This window comes from Artemia franciscana, chromosome 5 (genome assembly GCF_032884065.1).
Source record: "Artemia franciscana chromosome 5, ASM3288406v1, whole genome shotgun sequence".
Lineage (NCBI taxonomy): Eukaryota > Metazoa > Arthropoda > Branchiopoda > Anostraca > Artemiidae > Artemia > Artemia franciscana.
In genome coordinates, this window is record NC_088867.1 from 52,814,737 (window position 1) to 52,838,858 (window position 24,122).

Here is a 24,122-nt window from a genome sequence, read left to right on the forward strand (position 1 = left end):
CGCAAAAACAGTGTTGGGTTTTCACACCAGCTCACTCGAATATTCTTTAGTGTGTATCTTAAGTACTGTGTAATAATGTATTTAATATATTTCAGGTCTCTCAACAAAGTCACGTGTGTAGCGAATAAAAATTAAAGGAAAAACAAAAACATTATTTATATAGGAATAGTAAGAAGAAATCACACAGCTAAACTACTTAGACAACACGATTAAGCAGAAAACTAACAATATATTCATGGCACTTACAAAATCTATCCACTAGCTGGCCAAACTTCATAACTTTTCAAATATAACAGATACAAGTACGAAAGAACAAAGTACGAAGCAGAAACGAACGAACAAAGGTTAATTTAGCTTTATATGCCACCAAGATAAAATTCAAAGGGGGACATCACGGAAGAAAGGTGGGGGATATAATAAACAGTCTATCCAGAATTATTTTATGAAGATTTTATGATTATTGTATGAAACATACAATAACTGCTAATACAAAATAGTAATGCTTTTTTTTTGGTAACTTATCCGAAGACCAGGCTGTTTTGAAAATCTTTGGTCAAAAGATGTTGTAAATAAAAAACAACACAATGTTGGAAACACAGTTATTGACGCATAAGTGACTGGTGTTCAGCAAAATGGCAATATAAGAGTACTTTTTATGTTTGGACCCCCGTCCCTCCCCTAGGAAATTGGTTGGACACCAGTCATTATGATATTTTGACTGCACCATTACATCTGTAATCAGAAACTACTAATTGTCTCTGGTTTTTCATTTTATTTGAATATAACGTCAGCTATTTTTCCATTATTCATAAAAGGCGACCTAGACATTTTAACCATTGTTTCATTAAAAAAACTTGAGACGGTAGAATCATATCATTTTTCACACAGATTTCCAGCTTCATGACAGTCACTCAAACGAGTACCAAGAAGTGTTCTTAGCCAATTCCTCTGTAAAGTACTCCATCTACCTTCTGCAATTTTCCCAAGCACTGAACGTTTCAGAACTGAATATCGTAACTGTCGTTAATGTAGCTTTTAGTCAGGGCCTATATAGACACCAGTTGCGCAAACATTTTTCAAAAGCGGCACATAGCTATCGTCGCGACGCTGCTTCAAAAGCAGACACTCTATTCAAACCAGACACTTCTATTCGTCAAAACCAGACACTCCCGGAATAGAGCCAAGATCTTTCCGCGCTGATTGGCTGTGGGAGTACCGTGTGGGTGTGGGAGGTTAACGCCTAGTCTAAAGATGTGTGTTAAAATCCTTCTATGGGCAAAATACGACTCAGCGCAACTGCTGTCTATATCGGCGGTGCTTTTGTAGTACTACTCTTAGTTCTATGAATTAGCTCCTGATTTACTTCTAACATTGTCTCATTAAGCATTATTAAAGCAATTCGAAAAGGATTGGGTTAGTCACAACTATCTTTAGTAAGCTTACGGGAATTCCCTCCTCAGTTTTTAGAATAAAAGGGGGGCACAAAAAAACCTTTTCTGAGGGTCAAGCACCCATCCCCCTTCCAGAGCCACCCAGCAAAAATTACCTGATATGTGATATCGACCTCCCCAACGTTCAGCTGATTATGCAACTACAGATATACCTATACAATGAAATTTATTACCTTTTAGGTATTAACTTTTTGTATTATCTTTTTTTGTCCAAACACACCCCCTCCTTAAAAATTGCAGCCTCATAATGCACTGCTTTTGTGTCCCCCTTTCTATATAGAAATTCCTTTGAAAAACTCTCTCAACCCACGCTAAAGCTCTGCCTCATGTGCACCTGTGACTACAAACTCCAAAAAAAGTCTTTATAGTAGAAAATCATAATTTGTGCTTTATATTAAAATGAATGAGCAAAGGACTAATCTAAAGCAAATTTACACACAAATATATCAGTACAGGTCCCATTTTGGTTGGTAAAGCTAGAAATACAAGCTATGACATATTTCAGCCAACTTTTTACAGCTTCTCAAAGTACCAAGGACGCCAAAATGAGGATAATTGTGTGCCCCCTGGGACCCGTCTATTCATACCCAAGAGCCGTAGTTTTCGAAGAGTTTGTTCTTGATAGTTTCAAAATTACTAGGTTCTTAAGGTAGCATCACATTTCTAACATTGCTGCAACGTTGAACCGTGAAAACAAAGTTAAATTAGTTAAATTCAAATAAATTAGCAATAATGAGTTAAATTCGATAGAACTTTTCGCGCGTAAAAATTCAAATTTTAACAATCTGGACATACCAAAAGACAACTGAACCTTCAAAGGGAAACTAAATCTTCTTAAGCTGTTTGGTACCATCTGTTGTAAGCTTAATTTGGCTAATTTTTCACCCACGTTTCTTTTGCTAGATTTAGCACCCGCCAATACCAAAAACTACAAAACCGCATATAGAGGTATTTAAAAAAAAAGAAGAAGAAAAACTGTATTGCTATTTTTTTCTAATATTTTGAGATATATTTGGTTTTTCAAGTTTCCCCTTAACCAAATCATACGGTTGGACTTCATTTTACTGTCCTCGGTACTTTAATGGTGCGTCTAAGCCACTCCTCAAACTCATCAAAGACCAAATAGAATAGATCATTTATAATCTCGAAGACTATGCGCAAAATGATAGTGAGAAAATTGATTAAATAATTTATTTAATCTATTAATTTAATAATTAAATTAATTAATTTTTACTTAATTAATTCAATTAATTAAAAACTAATAATTTAAGCAGTCTTCATTTCACGCAGATATAAATAAAAATAGCCAGTATAGCGAAAACCCAGAAAGTGCTGAATTATGCTATAGAGCTATAATCGTAGCAGCGAATAAGACATTGCCTATGTTACTTATTGTATCATCTTAATTTCCAAACAGGCTAAGTTTAATTACTTCTTTCTTCGTGCCATAAGCATCTATGGTTAAGAGCATTCAAAATGTCGTCTTTAGCAAGCAAATCCTCATAAATCATGCAATATCAACTGTTTAACAAATTCTACCAAATAGTTAGTCGGCTGTGATTTTGCACTCGTAAATGCCAGTAATTTTTGAGCATGCGCAGCGTGCGCACTAACCTTCACTATGTCTTCAGGCCCCAATGCTACCACAGAATTGGTCGATTCCACTGATTCAGATTTGAGCAATATTGGTCTCAGTGAGCGTAGGCGCTGCATTTCACGGGAAAATCGTGACTCTCGATCAACTCTACGCTTCTCCAATTCACTTCTCAACTCCGCACGACGAAGGTCCAAGTCAGTTTTTTCACGGCGTCGTTGACTCCAATCCTTCTTAGGTAGTTCGCTAATATCGGTATCATCAAAAGCAGATGAATTACGACGTGATAAGTCTGTTGTGCTTGACTTTCTAGTTATACCCACTAGAATCGGGTCGGATTTCTCTTTACTGAACGGTTTCCAAGCATCTTTACCCACTCTAAATATAATTGATTCCTTGCGCGGGGAAACAGCGAAATCTGATTCAATCCGCCTATGAAGTCGGGGCGGCGGTTGATCCATGTTCCTTGATGACATGGGAGAGTAGCTGAAATCTCTAGTCTTTTCTACATGGAACACAGAGTCTGATTTCTCTCCAACAGCAACATTGACTGTAGCCTGTTCGTTTGCACTCTTGAAAAACTTAGTAAAGTCCCAATCGCGGAGCAATTCTTCCTGGGTAACTGATTCTCGCTAATGAACATAAGAATATTGTATATATGCATAAATCTATTTATTAGTATATATAATGCAGCTGTATTTAGTTTAAAATTAATTAAAATTCAATCAAATATAAGTGATTTTAACTATGAAATCAGGTCTTTTAGAACATAATAAAGTTTCACAACGTCCATCATTTTCACTTTTTATTTGACGACAAAATTTAGAATTTAGAAATTGAAGGTAAGACTTTTTTGGATTATGACAAACTACATGTACAACCATCCAGGTATATATATTTTCCATTTTTATGGGGTTGGGGGGGGGAGGGGACAATTCGCACTTACACTTTTATATTTATTTTGTATATACAAGGGCTCTCAGTTTCATATTACAATAATTTTCTTTCTACGTAGCCCCCCCCCCCCCTTCATGCACATTTATGACTCAGGGTACTTAGATACCCTCTGTCATTAGGTTTAGCGAGCCCCAGGAAATTTCGGGAAGTTTTGAAGTTAAAAGGAAGTTTGGGAAATCTTTTTCCTTCTTTTTTCCATGGATATCAAGCAAAAAATGACTATTTTGCTATTATTTGAAATTAAAATAAAATTTGAAAATCAATAATACCGTTGTGATTCATTCGCACGGAGGCGCATATTACAGATTGAATTGTGCGATAGAAGATTTAGCGTGTGAGACTCATTAATCAGATATACATTTTACTTACCAAAGAACATAGAAATGTGGATGGATGACGTTTTAAAATAACTGGTCTGGATATGGGGAAATAGCCATACTCATTACCTATATCAAGGCCAGCTTAGGAGCGAAGCCGAGCCTATCTAGAAGACTAGATATCTGGCAATTAATCCAGCAACAAATTCTAATCTGGCAAGGATGTTGTTCTTTGGGCGTTACGCTGTTTTCTTATATTTACTACGCTTAGTCTCAATTGACTAGTATTAAAGTAAATTCATATAGCTTCCTTCTTAATGATCAGCAAAGGTGACTGTTAGGGGGGAGTGGCCCCTGTTATCCCTTCTCCTGTAGGCAGAGGTGATGTAACATCTCACTCATATCTACTGGAAAAACAAAATTCAAGCAATCTTTTTTTCTCTTATGTTCTTTCGGTTGGATGAATCAACCTGATAATCTTTATAGTAATACTAGTTAGAGAAAAGGATATACGATAAATCCTTGATAAATTGAATTTGATACCACCCCCTTGAGAACCCAAGCTTCACTTTAGAGACAAAGAAAGAAACAAACTAAATGAAAAAACAAGCAGCTGCTGAAGTAAAACATTTAAAAAGAAAAATAAGTTAAATAATAAACAGGCGAGGGGGGGAGGAGATTTATCTTACCCTTCGGTTGACTAGTGTTCCCGTTCCATCATCGTCAGGAGTAGGAGGGAGAGGTCTATTAGGAGGCCCTGCTGACACTGGGGTGCCTTCGCCGGCATAAGACGAGCGACTACCTTCAATTCTAGAGAAAAAAAAAAACAAAAAAACAACACATTATTGAATAGTAAGCCAATTACCATATCAAGCTAGAAAAACGTAAAATTGACAAAACCAACGTAAAAAAGAATCAGCGTCTATCAACCGGAGTTTCAATATATATATATATATATATATATATATATATATATATATATATATATATATATATATATATATATATATATATATATATATATATATATATATATATGCTGTCAATTTAGCCTAATGTAAGCAATAATAATTGGATGGCCGTTTCTAAATTTGTCAAGAAGCTGTGAAGGAAAATTCGAAAAAATGGAAAAGAACAAAAAAAGAAAAACGGATCAAATGTGCATGAGATTTGTTAAAAATCTATTTTAAGATATACTCCAAGAACAATACCGCGTAAAAATGTCAATTCAGAATAAATGACACAAAAAAGAATAAATTAAAATATAAAACGAAATTATATGACTTTCAAGTTTTGATCAGAAAATTTCAAGATTCTATAAATTATTTTCCCAGAGATTTCAACAAATAGAAATTCTCTAAATCGAATTAAATAGCTGCTAAGCAAGCAAAAACGACAAGAATAAAAGGATGGCTGTTAAAACTCTCACTTCCCCTCAATACCGCATTTTTAACGTTCAAATGGTAGCATATGCTTTATGAAAACAAACGTGATTACCTTTGTTGAAAAATGTGGGAATACTTCAATTCTTTTAGAAAATCGATCAAAAATCTGTAATTATCAGTTGGGAATGTATTGGATGGTAATGAAATTTCAGTAAAGAGCAAGAAGCCACTTGAACGATGCGGAGTGGGGAGGGCTGATGGGGAAACAGTTCATCTCCCGTTCAGTTTCAATGTCACTCATTAAAACGTTTCAAAATTTAAGTCAAAATTTCAACATTAATTTCAAAAAAAGGTTTTTTAGCAAAGTTATTCATAGAAAAAGTAAAAAGCCGTATTAAAACCTAAAACGAGGACAATTAAAGTCATATAATAAGTAAAACATAAAGCGAACAGAAATTACTATGAATAAATAAATGAAACCTAAATAGAATATAGAATTAAAATGAATGAGCTTGCAACGAGCAGAAATTCCCACAAATAATAGTGGGCTACCGCCTCCTTAAACCCCCTAGAGGCTAGAGAGTCGCTTGTAATTTTCTGAAAACGATTTGTATTTCATGCAATGTTTCAATTATTTGTAATACCATTGAAAACAACGAAATTCAATAAACAGGACCAACCAGCATTTACGAATAGGAGCTATCAAAAACGAGAGTGGGGCTTTCTCCCATCTTCAAAAAAGTAATAATGTTAATTGCACTTTACTGAAAATGATGCATATCGAACTATGTGGTTTTTATTTAATAAAACATCAAGCAAGAAAAAAAAATCAAGATAATAACGAAAACTTAACGTAAATAGTTTCCCATTCCCATAAAATAATATACCTTCAAACATTCGGATTGATTCGGATTCTTTTATACGTAAATGATGCATTGTATCCATGTAGACTTTGAAGGCTGTTAAAATATAAACGATTTCTCATCCACCAATAAAAAAAATTATTTTCTAAGCATTTTTGGTTCCTTGACATGGGTCTGTTTAAAAAATATTTGTGCCCTTTCACTAATTTGCTCCTAACAGGGATACATCTAATCTTTTGTATATATTTTTTAACGGTTTTATCAATCTACAAGTATTTCACAAGGACTACCTATCGCATGGATACCATGTTCAATAACTTATGGTAGGTGTGCCAGTATGCCTCGGTCAGGAATTTAAAGCACCAAAACCCACAAAGATTAATGTGCGTTTCCCAGGTAAGCCCTAATTGAAGGTGATAACTAGACAGGTATTTATTCAAATACATTAAGCAAACACTGCAACGATAAACAATAAAAACACATACATCATCATATGTCCCTCGGACGGCTCTACGGCCAAGAATACGGGGATAAAGAAAAGAGAGCAAAAAATGAGAAAAAAAACACAGACACTAAAAATTAACCTGACAAGCAGCCGCCCCGAACTGCCTATCCCCTGAAAACAAAGTTGGACAAAGTATCATTAAAAATTTTCAAAATTAAAAAATATTTTTATGATTTTTGCATAGTATGCCAGACAGCATAAGAAGCATTCAGGGGATTGAAGTAAAAAAAAAATGTTATGTAGAATGATTAAGAGATAAGACCTAGACTAGTTCTAAGGCCCGCAGGAGTATCACCGTGCAATTGGAGAAAACGGAAGACACATGTGACAGAATACAAAGTGAGTTTAAATCAAGCAACAGCTTATAAATAGAACAATCTATTTCAGAGAAAAGGTTCCTCACTTTGTCATATAGCTTAGAGAGCAGAAACGAAAAGGCAAAAGCTGACATCAGTATAGTCGGACAATAGGAAACGCAAGAGAAAATTTAAAAATAAAACAAAAATTTTAGGAACTGATTCAGATGAAATGTGTTTTAACTTTCTAAGAATTCCAAAACCGCTCGATATCTTCATTTTAATTAGATTAACATGACTCCTGAAGGAGAGATTTTCATCAAGAAGAATACCTAGGAAAATTGCTGTCCCTTCCTAAAAAAAAACACAAAATTTCAAGGGGCAAAAAAGGAAATATGAAGGATTATGGGCACCTCCTATCACCTTTCACACTTAAGTAGGCAATAGCACTTTTAACCTCCAATCGACTATGTCCCTACGAGGTTTCTACTACCTTTCCATGCGAAGTGATCGGAAAAACAAATACTTGGGAGGCATTTGTTTCCTTACCAAGTCAACACTGGTGCATTGACTATGATTTGAAAAACTTTATCTTTTTAGTAACTCAATTAATAATAATAATAATAATCTTTATTCTTTCCCTTTATCACAATGCAATAACATGGGTATCGTCAAACAAAAAAAGAAAATAGAAAAACGCAAAAAGACGCAACATAAAGAACACACATGATGAGCTATCACTTCGATTTGAGGATATTGTCGTTGTAGTGCTTCACGAAGTATGGAACGAAGGAGTTTAAAAATCTTGTCGTTGAGTGTGTAGGCGGGCATTCTAACAGTTCTTTTCCCTCTTTAAAAGTTGCCACCCTCGGCTTGTGTGCTTGAGTCACTGAAGTAAACTGAGGCAGGATATCTCGGTGCGTTGTGGACTTCAGGATGTCAGCTCCAAACTTCATCAGTGTTTCGTGCCTCCTTTCATCCAGGGTTGGGAGCCTGAGTTCGCTCAAGCTTTCTTCGTAGTTTTTGTAATTTGATCCAAAAATTTTTTTGCAGGCTCTTGTCTGAATTGTTTCAAGCTGACTTCTGTCTTTCTCTGTGAGCGATGGGTGCCAGACAGGACAGCCATACATGACAATGGGCATTACATAAGTTTTGTAGCACGAAAGAAGGAGTTGTTCTGTCATTCCAAACCTTTTGAGATTTGCGAAGGATTTTAGAAGACCAGTTGCTTTTGCTGTGATCTGGTTGATGTGATCTCCGAACCTAAGATCGTCACTTAGTGTGATGCCGAGTATTTTGACTGATTTCTTTGTTTGGAGAGGTGCAGGTTCGTCAATGCTCTTCTTCTTTAGGAAGTTGACACGCAACACACAGCTTTTCTCAAGACTTAGCTGGAGCTTCACTTGATCAGCTTGATCCCGAAGCTCTGCAACCAGGGGCTCGAGTTGGTCGTGTGTTTGTGGAAGGAATCGTAGTAGACTTATTGAACAGTCGTCTGCGAACTTGTACCTTTGTTTATGTTGTCTCATCAGTCGGTTGATTACAATGACAAATAAGATGGGACCTAGCTTGCTTCCTTGGGCTGCTCCACATGTGATGTCTTGGAAGTTGGATGCTTCTCCGTTTTCAAGTTGTACGCACTGTTGACGACCAGAAAGGAAACTTGCGATGATGCACAGCAGAAACTGCGAGACCTCCAGGGCACGGGCTTCATTGATAACAGTCTCGTGGTCAAGGAGATCGAAAGCTTTCACGAAATCAGAAATTATTATATCAGCAAGGGCCTCCGAAATTTCTAGATGCTCTAGTAGATCATGAAGTAATCTGACCAGATAATGTGTTGTGCTGTGCCCTCGACGAAAACCGAACTGCATAGGGTCGATTTTATGTTCTACTTCTGCTAGTAGCCACTGTAGAATAAAGTCTTCAAAGACTTTCGAGATGATGGGCGTCTTCGAAATCGGCCTAAGGTCTGACGGTGAGGTCGGTGATGTTTTCTTCGGAATAGGTGTGATATATGCCTTTTTAAACTTATCTGGAAAAACGCCTTCCAGCAGACACTGGTTATACATCATAGCCAATGGCGTGGCCAGGAAGGAGGAGCATGCGTGTATCAGCCTTATAGGAATTTCGCCGGGGTAAGAGGCTTTCCTAATATCTAGGTGTTCGAGCTTTTCTTGGACCTGGGAAACTGTGATGACAGGGATGGTTTCAATCGGACCATTCTGTGGTAAAGTATTGAGGGGAGGCTGTTGGCGGCAAATATTTGAGAAGTGGGCATTAATTATTTCTGCGGTTAAATTCTTTCCTTGCTCGTCCTTCAGAATGGATTTTGACTTCTGCTGTCCCAATTGGTGTTCCTTTTGCCTGTCCCATTAAAGAGAGGGGTTTGTCTACATTTATGCTGAAAAACTTGTGACTTTCCACTGTAAATTGTTAGTTCTTTACTTCAGACACGTAATAATCTCAACAAATTATTTTTCAATAGGGTGGTTTAATGTTAGGATATGAAATAGGAAATTGTAACACAACAAAATCCATATGAATCTTCTGTGTGGTACTACAAACTGATGCTATTTACTAAAAAGTATTTAGTTTATTTAATTTTATAGATATTGGGAAAACCATGATATTCAAAGCCATATCCTCTCAAAATCACAAGATTGACAGGCCAAAACATAAGCAACTCGATTACAATGAGCGAGCGAACGAGTATAAATTGATCTGTTTAAACTTTTATCACAAACAATGAGCATAATAAAATGATATCAATTTTTAAGATAGACCTACAGAATCTTTTGATGCTATCCAGTTACAAACCCAATGTATTGGGAAGCAAATGTGTTTGTGTGCGAGGGGGGGGGCAAAATACATACTCATGTCTTTATTGGATTTCACGCGTTATCAATGATGAATTGGGATGAAAGCTTCAGAGGCGAATGCCACAGTACAATGTCCTCGAAACTAGGAAATTAAAGCTATAGGTTCCTTGCCTCAAACTTTTCATTGAACGATTTTTAGGATCTTATTGAATAAATAGGATGTTTTGCAGCATAAAGATGCCGAGGACGATCACATGCGGCGCTAAAAGTACTAATTTCCAAGCAACACGTAGGTGTCAGCATTACATTTTATATGAACCTATATTTGTCTCCTTTGACTTTTCAGTAGCCAGCTAGAGCTAAAAAAAGGGGTGAGAGACGGAGACATTGGTACCCATGCAAAAATGCGACTTTCCTTGTTTCTCAGGATTATGGGCTGTGAACCCCTGGTTAGGGGCTTTCAACGATGGTAATTTCGATGAAGTAAATTTATTTCGATTTGACACTCGTCTTTGAGAGCTTTCAGGCTATTTTCAGAAGTTCCTAAAAATTTTCTTTTTCATAATTACAAATATCAACCCGATTCTATTTGGAAGAAATATTGCTGAATCAGAGTCAATTGAGATTTTTTCTTAAAAAAAAATTCGAATTGTTGGCTGCAATTTGCTTGGTCTTTACTAGGTCGGATCAAAAGCCCGACTTCATAAATGTTCCCACGAACAAAGTGATAAAGCATGCAACGAAAAATAACATTTAAACTGTCTAGAGAACCAAATAAAATAAATAATACATCAACTGAATTAACCGATAGAGTGTTATCAAATCAAGAGCGTAAGTTACAGATCGAACTTTTGTTTAAAGGGTACACATATAATCTTTCGAATTAGCAAGGCCAAGAAGTACTACAATTAGCACTACTAACAACTCCCTGCAATTCCAAGCCACCTGAGGCCGTCACATATGCGCAAATTCTTCCATCCCAATCTATCCAAAGCTTCCATCTTAAAACCCTCTAAAAAAAAAAATCCAACTTGATTTAAATCTTTTCTTATTAATCTCCCATCCCATTCCAGCCCGGAAGCTTTTCTTTTGTTCCTAGATAATTGGCCAAAAAGGAAAACCTTTATCAATCCGTTATCCTTCATCTCGTGTCCTAAACATCTCAGCCTAAACATTTTCTGTACAGTTCACTGTTTGAAACACGGTCAATCGGACCCTTAGTAGTAGAGTCGGCCGAGGTTAGTCTGCCGAGAAGCAGTAAAAGAAAAAGAAAATGCCATTGTAAGAAAGCCGAAGTGATTTTACTTACAATGGCTTAGGTGGATCACTTGCCAACAATGTGCCGTCGTTCCTTTTCATTTTGGTCTGCTGGGCTGTTTCCTCATTATCCTCGTCTGAATCGTCGCTGATTACTTCTTTAGAAACAGTGGTACGAGGAAGAAGAATTGATGAATTTCGCTCGCCATTTCTTGTTTTAGGACTGGCTCCAAGCTCATTTAATTGTGCAGCCAGTGCGTCTAATTCCTAGAATTGATTTTTCAGAACTCAAATTAACCGTTAAGTAATTAAATGACCGTTGATCGTTAAATGACAGTTGAAACAATTTAACAGTTAAGCAACTATATTTTCCAATAGTCAGTTGTCGTTCTCCTGTTATAATTCCGCAATATTTTTCTATCATACAGGGTATGGTGAAGCCCATTTTATAGATAGCTTAATGCGTATATCCATAGTGAAAAGAACTTCAAAGTTTAGAATTGTACAGCATTCAGAACAGCAGTAGCAGTCATTTTTCTGGTCTATCTCGGCAGTCATTACAATTGAATAAATCATTAAAGACGCAACAGGCGTTCAGGCGCCTACATGACAAACGTAACAGGTGAATATTTTTTATACCACACTGCTATTCAATTTATAATTTAATAAATGAAAATACTCAAAAAGGGGTAAAATTTAAGATAGTGAACATTAAAAGAATTTTCATTTTTTCTTGTAACATATAATAATAAAAGTCTTGACATTTCAGCTTCACATCTAAAAGTATTTTTCAACCTTAAAACAGGAGAAGCATATGAAAAAAAAAACCATATAAAACAAACTAATATGCATAAAAGATGAAAAAAAAAAAAATCTAAAAAAACACAAAGAAAAAAAAATAAAATAAAATCACATCTGTTGAACTATAGTCGTTGTTTTTATACAAGTCTAGCATGATAATTGAAGTACAAACGCAAAGAAAGATAGCTGCTATAAAATACTGTGTATCTGAGTTCTTTATTTAACATTAAAATCCATAAACAAAAAATTACTTCAAGACAATCTCCCCCATAAGGCTCCATGGCCGGGAAAGAACGGGGGAGAAAAAAATACCAACAACAAAAAAATATAAACAAAAACCAAAAAACAAAATTGAGTCGCCCACCTTAATAATCTCCAAAAAATGACAAGCTAGGCAGGGGGTAGCACACAATTTCACCAACTCAATTAAATATCCAACTCAATCCAGAGACATCAACTCCAAGGGGAGCCGGAATAAAAAATAAAGAGACAAAAAAAAAACAAAAAAAACAAACAAACAAAATTATTTACTAGCTAGAAAATCTCTAACATAATTTTTGAACATACCAAACGAGTGGCAGTTTCGTACGAACTCTGGGAGCGTGTTCCAGATCCTGTTCATTTTAATCTACTGACCCCTCCTTTTTCCAGTTTTCTTGTTCAACCAGGAAAATTGTCCGAGGGTAATTCCACCTTTCTACTGTTGTGGCTGATTTGTAAAATACGAGCATAAACCGAAAATCTTCTCTGAAAAGCAGTAAAGCAAAGGTTTTTCAGCGATTGTTTTAGGACATTTTCTACGAAATATTTGCCTCGTTTATAGGAACGATGTGTACTTGATTTTCTTTAATTGAGTCATCAATATCTTTTCTATTTAATTTTTCAACTATTTCAATTTAATATATAACTAAATGTGAGGATGTATTGTTCCTTGAAAGCAAAGAAACTTGAAACAGAGCAATGAAATAGCAAAATCGAAGGTTATTTAGATTCTTTTATGAGGTTGTGTCTCCATATGCCAAAAGAAAGTTTCTGTATAAATCCGTGTATTCGTACTTCATTACACAAGAAAATTATAACTAAGAATAACTGCCTTTGATTTTGTAGAAATTCGCACTTGCAGGAGGGGAATTATTCATCTTAGGCTGTTCATACAACCACCTCCCTACTTGACCCACTCCTGATTCCGAAGATCCTTGGTTTAAATCTGACCGAGTGTCTTTTATCTTTACCTTTCTTAATTATAGTTTTCTGTTCATTAAAATGCAGTAACATTTGAATCTCAAAATCCTTTCTGAACTTCAGCGCCAACAATGCCAATGGCTTAGCCTTATCCAACGGATGAATGAATCCCGTCTCCCAAAGAGCATTTTAGAAGACAAATTTCCTTTTCTCCCCCTCCCCTAAAAAAAGTGGCGAAGCAAAATTTAACACCACATTCCGAACCTTTTTAATCTAGCAAGAAACCATAGAAAACTTAAACCTGTAGAAGAACAAAAGCATCACCACCCCTCACAGGCGGCAAGAAAATGGTATACTTTTTTTTTGCCATGTGGATCTGTCTTCGGTCATGGGGGGGGGGGGGCAATATGTAGCCAAGACGATTCTCTTTTTCCTCCATATTGGTGAAAGACACTTAAGTATTCCAGATCTGTCGTGATTGTGGCTAACCATTTTCGCTCTGACCACCTGGGCGTTTCTCTAACAGGGCAGTGGTATGCAGATTAGTGAATTCCTCATCAGGTATTCTTCGGGCCGTTGAGTATGTACCCGAGCCATCTGGCCCGGAGTTTCTTTATAGCATCCACTACATCGTTTGTAATTCGGAAGCATCAGTTCTTTATCTCCTTATTCAAAATATTATCAGTGAGTCAGAGACTTGAAATTCATTCCCTTGTAATAACGACATTCGTATTAGGGAGTAGGTCTCAACCTGTGCAAAATATAAGTAGAACTTAAGTTACGATCTTTAGCTAAATCGAAATTGATATTTAAAGGGAATATTTTTCACTCTGAAATTTTTTTTTCGTCTGCTTAAAACGTTTAGGTTAGCTATCTAATCAACCGGAATTAGGCTGCTGTAATTCAAAAGACATTATGTGAGAAAATGCCTGCTTTTCACAAAATACAAAGCATTTTTTTCTAACTTATAGAATAAATTGAACAAAAAATTATCAAAAAACCTAACTTCCATATCAAACTGTTCTGATGCATGTCCAAGAATCGTTTATAGGATTATCCCCAAATTTAGACTTTGGTTCCCTAAAAATCCTTTATAAGAACATGGTCGCAACAAACCCAAGACGACCTTGAAGGACCGACGCTGCCCAAGACAACTACATTTTTCCCCCTCGGAATCATAATAATGGATCGAATTTATATGAATTGCAATAATCACTGGCTAGGTAGTTTATTTATGAGTCTATATCCACTGTTTGTCTCTCCCATATTTGCTCTGACTAGCTTCTAAGATCTTGACTAAGTTTATCAAAAACAATGCTGACATGCCCCCCTCCCTGAATCCCATAATTAAACACTCATAATTGTTCCAAAAAATTGACATGGCTAAAAGCGTAGCTGCACAATGCGTCACTTAAAGATGGCGCAAGGGGGAGGAGGTGGATCATTCGCTTACAATTAGTTTAATACGCTTTCTTCAGATAAACTTTGTAACCGTTTGAAAAGAGCTTATTTTTTCGTATCCTACCAAAAAAATCTTATAAGCCAAACGGAAACATCTTTCTGAATTTCACTAGAACGATATTATAAGCCCTTTCACAGGACCAAGGAACACAGACCTAATGAAATGAAACTAATCTACATTACTGTAGAAGGTTTACAAATTACAGTAAATTATTTTATATTAGTATTACAAGCCATTATGAAAAATGGTTCAATACTTAACACCTGAAATAAGTTGCATGCATGACAGAATAATAATAAGTTAACGACGGATAACAAACTGTAAAACAAACCTCAGGCTTTCTGCTAGCAGAAGATTTGAATAGTTGAGAATTTCTTTGCTGTGCAGAGGGCAAAACTTGAGGGCTATTTCTCTGGTGTTGGTTAGGTGGAGTTGAAGGTTTTTTCTGCTCTCGCGGATCACCCGGTAGCGCTGGTAGAGGTCGACTTGAAGGCAGATCTGGAGGTGCAGCTTTATACAAAGAATTATTTCAAATCAATTGTAAATTAATCCTATTTGCCCTACTAGCTAAGTAACATAAATAAAATCAACAAAATAAGGCTAAAGTTACTTTTTTACTATTAAAGTGCTTTTCCTTTTCGGTTTTTAGTTTACTTCTTTTTTAAATGTTGCTTGCACTTTGGCATTGCTACTTAGCGCTATTGCACGTTTTTTGTTTGGCTATTTTTTCTTAAAAATTTTTTTTTTGCAGGATATGAAAATGGCAGGGAAGAAGCCCCTTTCTTCTAATATTTGCTCACCACCCTAAAATATTTCCTATATTTAGATTCAACAGCCCTTTTCGCTATTAGAACAAAGCAGTGTAGACGACACTCTTTCCCGTCTACATCTCATATATCTGTGGATTATTTATATTTTGAGTGCCAGTCTTTTTCCTGACTAAAACCTTGTCAGTACCTTCCTGTACCTGTTACACAAGAGGTCTGGTGGCAGGGGTCGTAAAAACCTGTTTTCCTGAGAGATTCACTTGGCTGTGAAAGCGACTTTTTAAGACAATTCTTAATCACAATAAAAAAAAGCAGCTGACCCATATTGATTCAAATACGGACAAAACAGTCACAGCTTAAGCATATCACGTTTAACAGCAAATGACTAAGGTGATGTAGATGCACCTTCATCTTCAAAGAAGTTTCGAATACATTATCAGCTACAGGGGCTCATGACGCATAATTTGCAGCAGTAAAATAAAAAATGTATTAAAACAAAGTGAAAAAAAAAAGAATACAAATTATTATATGTATAGTTAAATTCTGAATGCCTAACCTAAAAACATCAAGACTATTCAGCTCGAATCGTAATAATGAGGATATTTTTTTTCTTCCGAAAATGAGGCCTCTCTAAATTATGAATGCTTCAAAAACAAGTCTGCTGAATATCGCCAAAAATATTATTATGCATAAATTATAGGTAATCTAATTTTGAAATTTAGAATACAAAGCTACATTAAAAATTACTCCTAGGTTACAAATAAAACAAAAATTCCCGAAAACTTCCCAGTTTCGGCAAAGCGAACAACTACATGAAACTGTGGCGTTAAAAACATTTCGATAGAAAACTCAAAAACACAAGTTTCTAAATCCGAAGGTGTTTTAACATACCAAAAAAAGAAATTTTCGAATATGTTTCGAATATTTAAAATAAGATATTGTGAAAAAAATTTCATATTCTGACTTTGCCCCTGCTTTATGTAAGGTAATGGAGAAAATATTAGATACTAGGCTTTCGAAATGGTTAAAAAAAATAATACCATACACGAAGAACAAGGAGGTTTTAGGACAGGGTATGGGACGGTAGATATAGTATTCATTTTGACGACATTAACTGATAAATATGGAACGGGAAAGACTTGTTAGCAAGTTTTTGTTCTGGACCTCCATAAGGCGTTCGACAGTGTCAACAGAGAGCTACAGAAGAATTGACCTCCCCCATTTGTTTGTAAGGTTGATAGTGAGTATGCATATTTGTGTGAGTGGAATTGTGTTACTTGGTAACAGGTTTTCTAGGCTTTTTAATATTAAGCCGGGAGTAAAAGGGCAGCACTGTTTCTCCTAAATTGTTTAATATTTTTATAAAAGGTGTTGTTGGTTTTCTTGAGAATAGATGGGCTTCGAAAGTTAGTCTAGGGACCCATAAACTATCATTTTATTATTTGCAGATGATATTGTTTTGGTGACTAGTACACCGCAAGATCTGCAGACGCTTCTGAGTCTAAAGAAGATAATTTTTGCAGATGAAATAATCAAGGCTAAATGTGGAAAAGAGTGAAGTTGTTATTTAAAAAAAAATTAAAAGTAAGTAGTGAAGATGATTATAGAGTTAAATTTATAATAAGGAACTGAATGTAAGTAAAATAATAAAATATTTAGGATTTGTTTTATAGAAAAATGTAAGTTTTAAGAGCAATGTTGATGGAATAATTAAAAGAGGCAAAGTGGCCGTGTCTGCTGTTTTTAAAAACCCAACGATAATGGGAATTAAAAACCAAAAAATGCATAAAAGAATACATAATAGAAAAGTTTTATCAGTTATAGAATATATAGAGAGATTTGGGGTGGAGAAGCAGTTGGAGTCCCTCCAGCTCCAGTATTGTAAAAGAGTAATTGGGTTACATCAGACAACTCATTCACAGATTCTGAAAGGTGATATGGGCCTATTTTCGTTAAAACTACGTAGGTCTATTTTGATGCTTAGATTTTGGTGATGCTCATTAGGTAATGAAAACAGACTAGTGAGAGCAGCTTATTATCAGATGTTGAATTATGGTTTGAAAACGTTGTGGCCGTCCCAAATTAAGTCATTACTAGGAAGAGTGGGAATGGCTTACTTATTGAATGATGGTCTTGGTTCCCGTGATCTACCAACAGATTTAGAAAGCCAGGTACGATTTATCTTAAGAGTCAAAAAAGTCAGAATTGACGAGGGCTGATTTTAAATTCCACAACGCTCAATCATTATAATCAGGTAAAACTAGTTTTGGAGAGAAAGTTTATTTTAAATTTAATTTACCGGCTATGATTTTATGTCGATGGATTCAGCTTAGGGCGAATTGCATTCCAATCCAGAGCCGGCAAAAGGTGTTCGACAAAAAAATAGCTGATCCTGAAGGGCGGTATGTGTGTCCTCTTTGTAAAGATGAGGACGAAGATTTTGACCATTCTCTCCGGAAGTCCCCGGTGCTCTCTGATTTAAGGGAAAAATACTTACATGGGATTGTTTGGCTGCTACTTGGTATTTTACAAAGTATTAATCCAACCACAATATTTCATATTGGTGTGTACACAGATAAAAGCTTAGAAAGAAGGAAAAGTTTTTACAATTAATTATTATATAGAATTACAATTATTTTCTCTCTAAATTACCATTAGGTATTTTTTCGCTATGGATTATGTTTCTGTAGTCTTTGTAATTTTTTCTGTTGGTGATTTCTTTATTTTTCATAAATTTTTTGTGTGTATATGGGCTTTTGAAATACACGATCTATCTATCTATTTTCCACTTAATGCATGCGTAGCTGATGCATGTTGCGATGTGCGCCAGTGAAACAAGTCTCTTCCCCTTGTCTAATTAAGTTTTTTTTTTCAAACTTAGAGCGAAGCTCGACGTAGCAAGTTCACTTAGCGTAACAACGAGGAGAATTCGGGACTTCCTTGTGGATAAGACTCGACTTTGCCTCTTTACTGGTAATTTATTGCCCTTAATTTTAAGGTTTTTAAATAATATGTGACTGAGATGATTCTGGCACATCTTAAAATACGTTTTACTCATTGTTGCTTGGAGTAGATTCATTCTCAAGTACTGAATCTAAATAAATTTCGTGAGGATAGAGTAAACTATTTAGATCGATAGTGGGCGCACCACGAATAACCACTGGCTGCTTAATCTCAGATTTGTAGATACTCTGTTTTTCTCATATCCTCCGGGACACTACTTGAGTGGTGTTGTTGACATTGTCATTCGGTAAACCGCAAAATCCCCGACTGTTAATGCGTGCATACAGATCGATAAGGAAATAAAAACAAGTGGAAAAATGGAAGGAAAGACACTGGCCTTTCTGTTTGGCAATTATTATAATAGATGTGGAGTCTATGCTCAGCCAACTAAAATGTCATATTCATGTTACTATGAGAACTTGGTAGCCAGGTAAATCCAATTTTCTCGTAAAGATGTTTCCTTGGTATTCATAATGTTCTTTGTCAGGACGAGGTACATGTGAGTTAAAAAATAACAACACCTGCTTCGATTGAATTTTTTTTTACCTGAATTTGTCTTGCATATATCTTGTTTATGTATTTCTAAATCCTCGAGAGACCACATGTAATTAGATACTCTTCTAGAGGTTCAAGATGTTCATTAGATACTCTTATGTCACCTAAATTCTTGGAAGAAATACTGGTATTTGAAACACTTTGAGAGCCCATTTTTTTCCTTTGCGGTGCTTTTTTCAATGAGTTTTGTGCTTTCATTAGAGCTGATCTGAAAACATCGGGAAATGGCACAGGGAGAGGTTGTTCTTTTTTCTGGAACATTTTTTAACGATTTGGGTGGCAGCGGAGGGCCGAATTTCACCTTAAGACTAGTTTTGAAAGATTGGGCGTTTCCGCTTTTGAAGTTTAACCTCATTTCGTGTTTTTGTCAGATCTGAGTAAAGACACAAAAATTCTACTACCATTTCCATATTAGGCCTTTAGGTTTTCATTATTTATTAAATAAATGAGTACTAATTGATCACGTTTTTGAAACCAGGTATTTGGGATTATTTGTTGATTGGAGCTTGAATTGATAAAAAGCGTTGTTAAATTGGTATTGTCAAAGGCTGCAAGAAGCCTAGGCTTGTTTCAACGATTAGTAAGCCTTTTTTTGTTTCTGTGTTAATGATGCTTTATAGCATGACTATTCAATTTTTTATTATGCGAAGTTGCGCCCTTTGATGATGAATTGCCACACTAATTATTAAAGAATATGGATACTATCAGAGCAAAAACTATCAAATGAAATTACCATCGAAATAAAACCCAATAAAAATAAAGAATAAACAGTCGGTCTGCTTAATTAGTGTCACCACAGTTTAACAATGTAAATGCTTCAACATCAACCCCTCCGTGAGCTAAATATGTAAAAAAAAAGCCCTTGTATATGGACAAGCCTCTCAGAATACAGCTAAATACCGACAGAAAGACCAGCTAAAAAATGCTTAAACCCTAGGTGCTTCCCATGAGGTATTTTAGTAACTATAATAATAATATCTATCCATGACTATAGAAAGTGGAGTAATCTCAGATGATACATACCAACAGCTCCTCTAGATGGTAAGGGGGGTCTCAAGGCACCATCGGCTGTCTCTTCTTTATCTCGTCGGCGAGGTCTTTCTGGTTCTCTGTCATTTCTAGCCTTTTCTTCCTTTTCACGATGTTCTAAAATAGCGGCAGGTCTTCCTTCCTAAATAAAAATTGGTTCAAAACTTTGACAAAATAACGCTAACTAAAATAAAGTTGACTTCCAGAGCTACTTTAAGGATTGGGGACTGAGGGTATTTGTGCACACCAAACTATTCCGGAATTAAACAACATATTCAATAGAATCTAAACTAACCTTTCCCAGTAATTTTAAGATCGATATTGATGTAAATGAGGAAAAAGAAAGCATAAAGATACTTTGTACCTTCAAAGGTTGGAATCATCACCGATAATTTGTTTAAAATTTGTTTTTTTATTCAACTAAAACATTGGGACACAATGGCAGAATCCTTAGCTTTTTTCGGGGGAGGGGGTCTGGAACCCTCTCACTCGACTGTGTCTTAAATGAATTTAATAAATGCTTTTTAGTCCCAACAGATCACAAAATATATGACACCTTAAAGCCTTGACTCCACTGAAAAAAAAAGAACAACCCTTGTTTATGAAGAAATTGATAAAAATTAAGACTTTTTTTTAAACTGATTGTAGTATCTATTAGCTCTTGAGCTCTGACTGTCCTTTGGCTTTTTGCTCTTGTTTTGTCTTGATTCAAAACTTCAGCAAGAAGCCAAAGCTCCAAATGAAAAAAAAAACAATCCTTAAAACCATTGTTCCCACCATTAATATTATGCATCTGCTATACATAGAAATTCTCAGAATAGCTTCTCCTGACAATGAAATGTAACATAAAGGCTAAAACAGGGTCAAGAGTCATAATCCCAAATAGCTTTTAATATCCTAACAATGTCCTGATGTTAGAGTACGCTAGAGTTGTAGGCACTACTGATTTTTTTTTTTTTTTTTTTTTTTTTTTTTTTTTTTTTTTTTTTTTTTTTTTTTTTTTTTTTTTTGCTGATGTACAAGCTATCGTGGGAAATTAAACCACGGAGGAAAGAAAATTTAGCACGGGAAAAAACAAGTACTGTGACCATAAATAACTCCTTTTTTCCGGTAAAAAGGACTTTTCTTATGATAAAATTATTAAGAAATCGTACATAAATTATGATAATATGTTAAGGCAAGAAACGCACGAGTATTATAAAAATGAGCTTAAGGATAGTGGGCAAAAATTTTGGTTGGTGACAAGTTGGGAGTGATGACTGATGACAGTTGTAGCATAACAATAAGGCATCGTTACAATGAACTTCATAAGCCTTTGCAAGAATTTGTAAATTTATTATGCTTTGTTTATATATAATTCTCATCAGAAATTATTGCCTCAGTTTTCTTCTTTAATTTTCATAAGTGCATCACTTCTTCACGATTATGAAATCAGAAGTTATCTTTTGACACGTGGATCGTTGGTTATAACAGGGATCAGTATTGATCCAGTCTTTGACCTATATAGATCTAAACTAGTTTTATTGTTTGGCCAGTTTTCAACTTTTTGGATAGTTAGTTCATTGCGCAACGATTGCCTTTGGATATAGTTGGATTGATCTGGTTTTTGTTGGCCACTAAAGACAAAATTTTTGAGAAAAGCTCGAAGGCCGGTACGAGGGTAAATAAGAAAGGCATATCGAAGGTAAGATTTTGGCATAATATTGAAAACACTAAGATGAGCGATGAAGGTATAAAACAACTGATAAAGGAGATGCAAAGTCTAAGAGCCTCAGTAAATAAAATAGAGGTTTTGGCTGAGGGAATTGAAGGCCTAAAGACGATTTTTTCGGAATTTTCTTGCAAGGTAGAGGAAACCAACAGAGCAATTAAATCGGAGATAGCGGGACTGGCATTAAGCTGCTCGACTGTTAATAAAGATTTGCGGAAAACCCAGTCCAAGATAGATTTTCTTGAAAAAGAATTGAAGAACATGAATTTGATTATATACAATTTTGACCCTAAACATCGAGGACCCAGTCTAGCGTCAGATATTTTGTCATGCTTAAATGAAATTGTCCCGAATTTGGATCTAGAGAGGCGAGACATAAAGGATATTTTCCGCCTTCGCTCTAAAAATAATGGCGTGCCCCCGGTTGTCATTAAATTTATTAGCAAGCCTCTGAGAGATTTGGTGTTGAGATCCTCTGGGCTATTTAGCCGTCATAAGTTGAATATATCCCCTGACTACACGGAAAGAGAGCGTATGGCTCGAGATAAGTTAAAACCACTGCTAGCGGAGGCTAGGTCAAAAAATATGCCTGCTAAATTAAGGGGGGTAAGGCTAATTTTACAGGACAAGATTTTGACGTATGATTTTGAGGATGAGAAAATAATTGAAGTAAGTGGTCCGAGTGTTAGAGATATGGTCCCGATAGCTTTGGGAAAGCTTCAAGGTCACAGCCGTCAGTCCCTTGACCATGAGACTCCAACGCGTAGCAGGGCAGAATCTACAGGTAGCTTGCAAGGATATTTTTCAGCCAATGAAAATGAATTGGACGATCCAAACACGGATATTCGAACCACAACGACATTTATTACACAGAAAAATACGGTTGCTTTGAAGATGCCCGGGAGGCCTGAACCACGGGCCAAACGCGACCATGCTAGGATAATAAGTCCAAGTGACGATCAAAATCAACCTATCAGAAAGTCACGATTAGTGGGAGTGCTCAACCAGGAAGCACCAATTGATGGCAGTGGTCTTGAGGTGAGGGCAAGTGATGGTGAAAGCGTGCCAAGAGAACAGCCGAGTCAAGGGTCTATAGTAACTGCTGGTGATGAATAGGAAACGGGGGGCCATAGTGAAAATTCTAGTGAAAGGGTAGTACGCATGGTGCATTGGAATATACAAGGGTTTTCAGCGACAAAACTAAGTAATCTGTTGAAGGAAGCGTGTATTGATAATGAAAAGAAAGATATAGTTGGACTAGTAGAGTCATGGAGTGATGGGAAAAACCCATTAAGTGTTGAACGGTACAATGTTTTTGAAAGAGTGAGAAATAAATCGAGTAATGGTCGACATTATGGGGGGATAGCGATATTGATCCGGGATGATATATTTGATAGCATCCATAGGCTATTGAGTGCGTCAGAAAATATTGTGTGGTTACAAATGTCCATGTGGGATAAGAGGTATGTTATAGGCTGTGTATATATACCCCCTGAAAATAGTTCTTATATGAATGAGTATACATGGGACATATTAATTGAGGAGTATGTTAATTATGTTGAGCTGTTTAGTGACCATTTTTTTGTATTACTAGGTGATTTCAACGCCTACACGGGTACGAGTACGGAGGTTGAAGACATACAGGTGGATCTTGGCAACCCTTGTTTATCAGGTATGGAGAGTATGGTTGAATGGTATGGAAGAAACGGATGCCCGAAAGGTAGGACAAGCAAAGATGAAACTAGGAGGAAAAATAGGTGGGGCCATAAGTTGATAAATTTTTGTAGTGAGGGTCGGTTGATAATTTTGAATGGAAGGGTGGGTAAAGATCATGAAAGGGGAGATTTTACGTGCTTTGGTTCGGGGAAGCCTAGCGTGATTGATTATATTATGGTTGATAGGAGGTTATGGGAAAATTGTTTGGATTTTTATGTTATGGATGTTGTAGGATCAGACCACCAGCCAATAGAGGTAGTCATGAAGGCAGGACAGGCGAAGAAATGGATGTATGAGATAGAGGGTGAGAGATATAGTTGGAGAAATAAGGGGAAGAGGGAAGATAAGGGTAGGAAGGTAATGAAGCAGCAGATTAGGGTAGATTGTATGGAGGAAAACCGTTTGAAAAATTTGTTGGAAAGTGAACAGATGCAGAAAAGGGCGGAGGA

The 24,122-nt window shown here is 36.0% G+C and overlaps 1 protein-coding gene across 5 annotated transcripts in view; it reads right to left on the reverse strand.

The window, feature by feature from the left end:
- The window catches only part of LOC136027585 (serine/threonine-protein kinase mig-15-like), a 130,636-nt gene that overhangs the window by 48,998 nt on the left and 57,516 nt on the right, over positions 1 to 24,122 (reverse strand). For 3 of the 5 annotated variants that reach the window (XM_065704966.1, XM_065704967.1, XM_065704965.1), the window contains exons 11-15: positions 20,241 to 20,388; positions 15,224 to 15,402; positions 11,500 to 11,714; positions 5,009 to 5,129; positions 3,066 to 3,677 (exon numbers count right to left, since the gene is read on the reverse strand). In XM_065704966.1, coding sequence (XP_065561038.1) covers positions 3,066 to 3,677; positions 5,009 to 5,129; positions 11,500 to 11,714; positions 15,224 to 15,402; positions 20,241 to 20,388 — 1,275 coding nt within the window. The remainder of the gene's footprint in view (positions 1 to 3,065; positions 3,678 to 5,008; positions 5,130 to 11,499; positions 11,715 to 15,223; positions 15,403 to 20,240; positions 20,389 to 24,122) is intronic. The other 2 variants (XM_065704969.1, XM_065704968.1) reach the window with 1 other exon arrangement.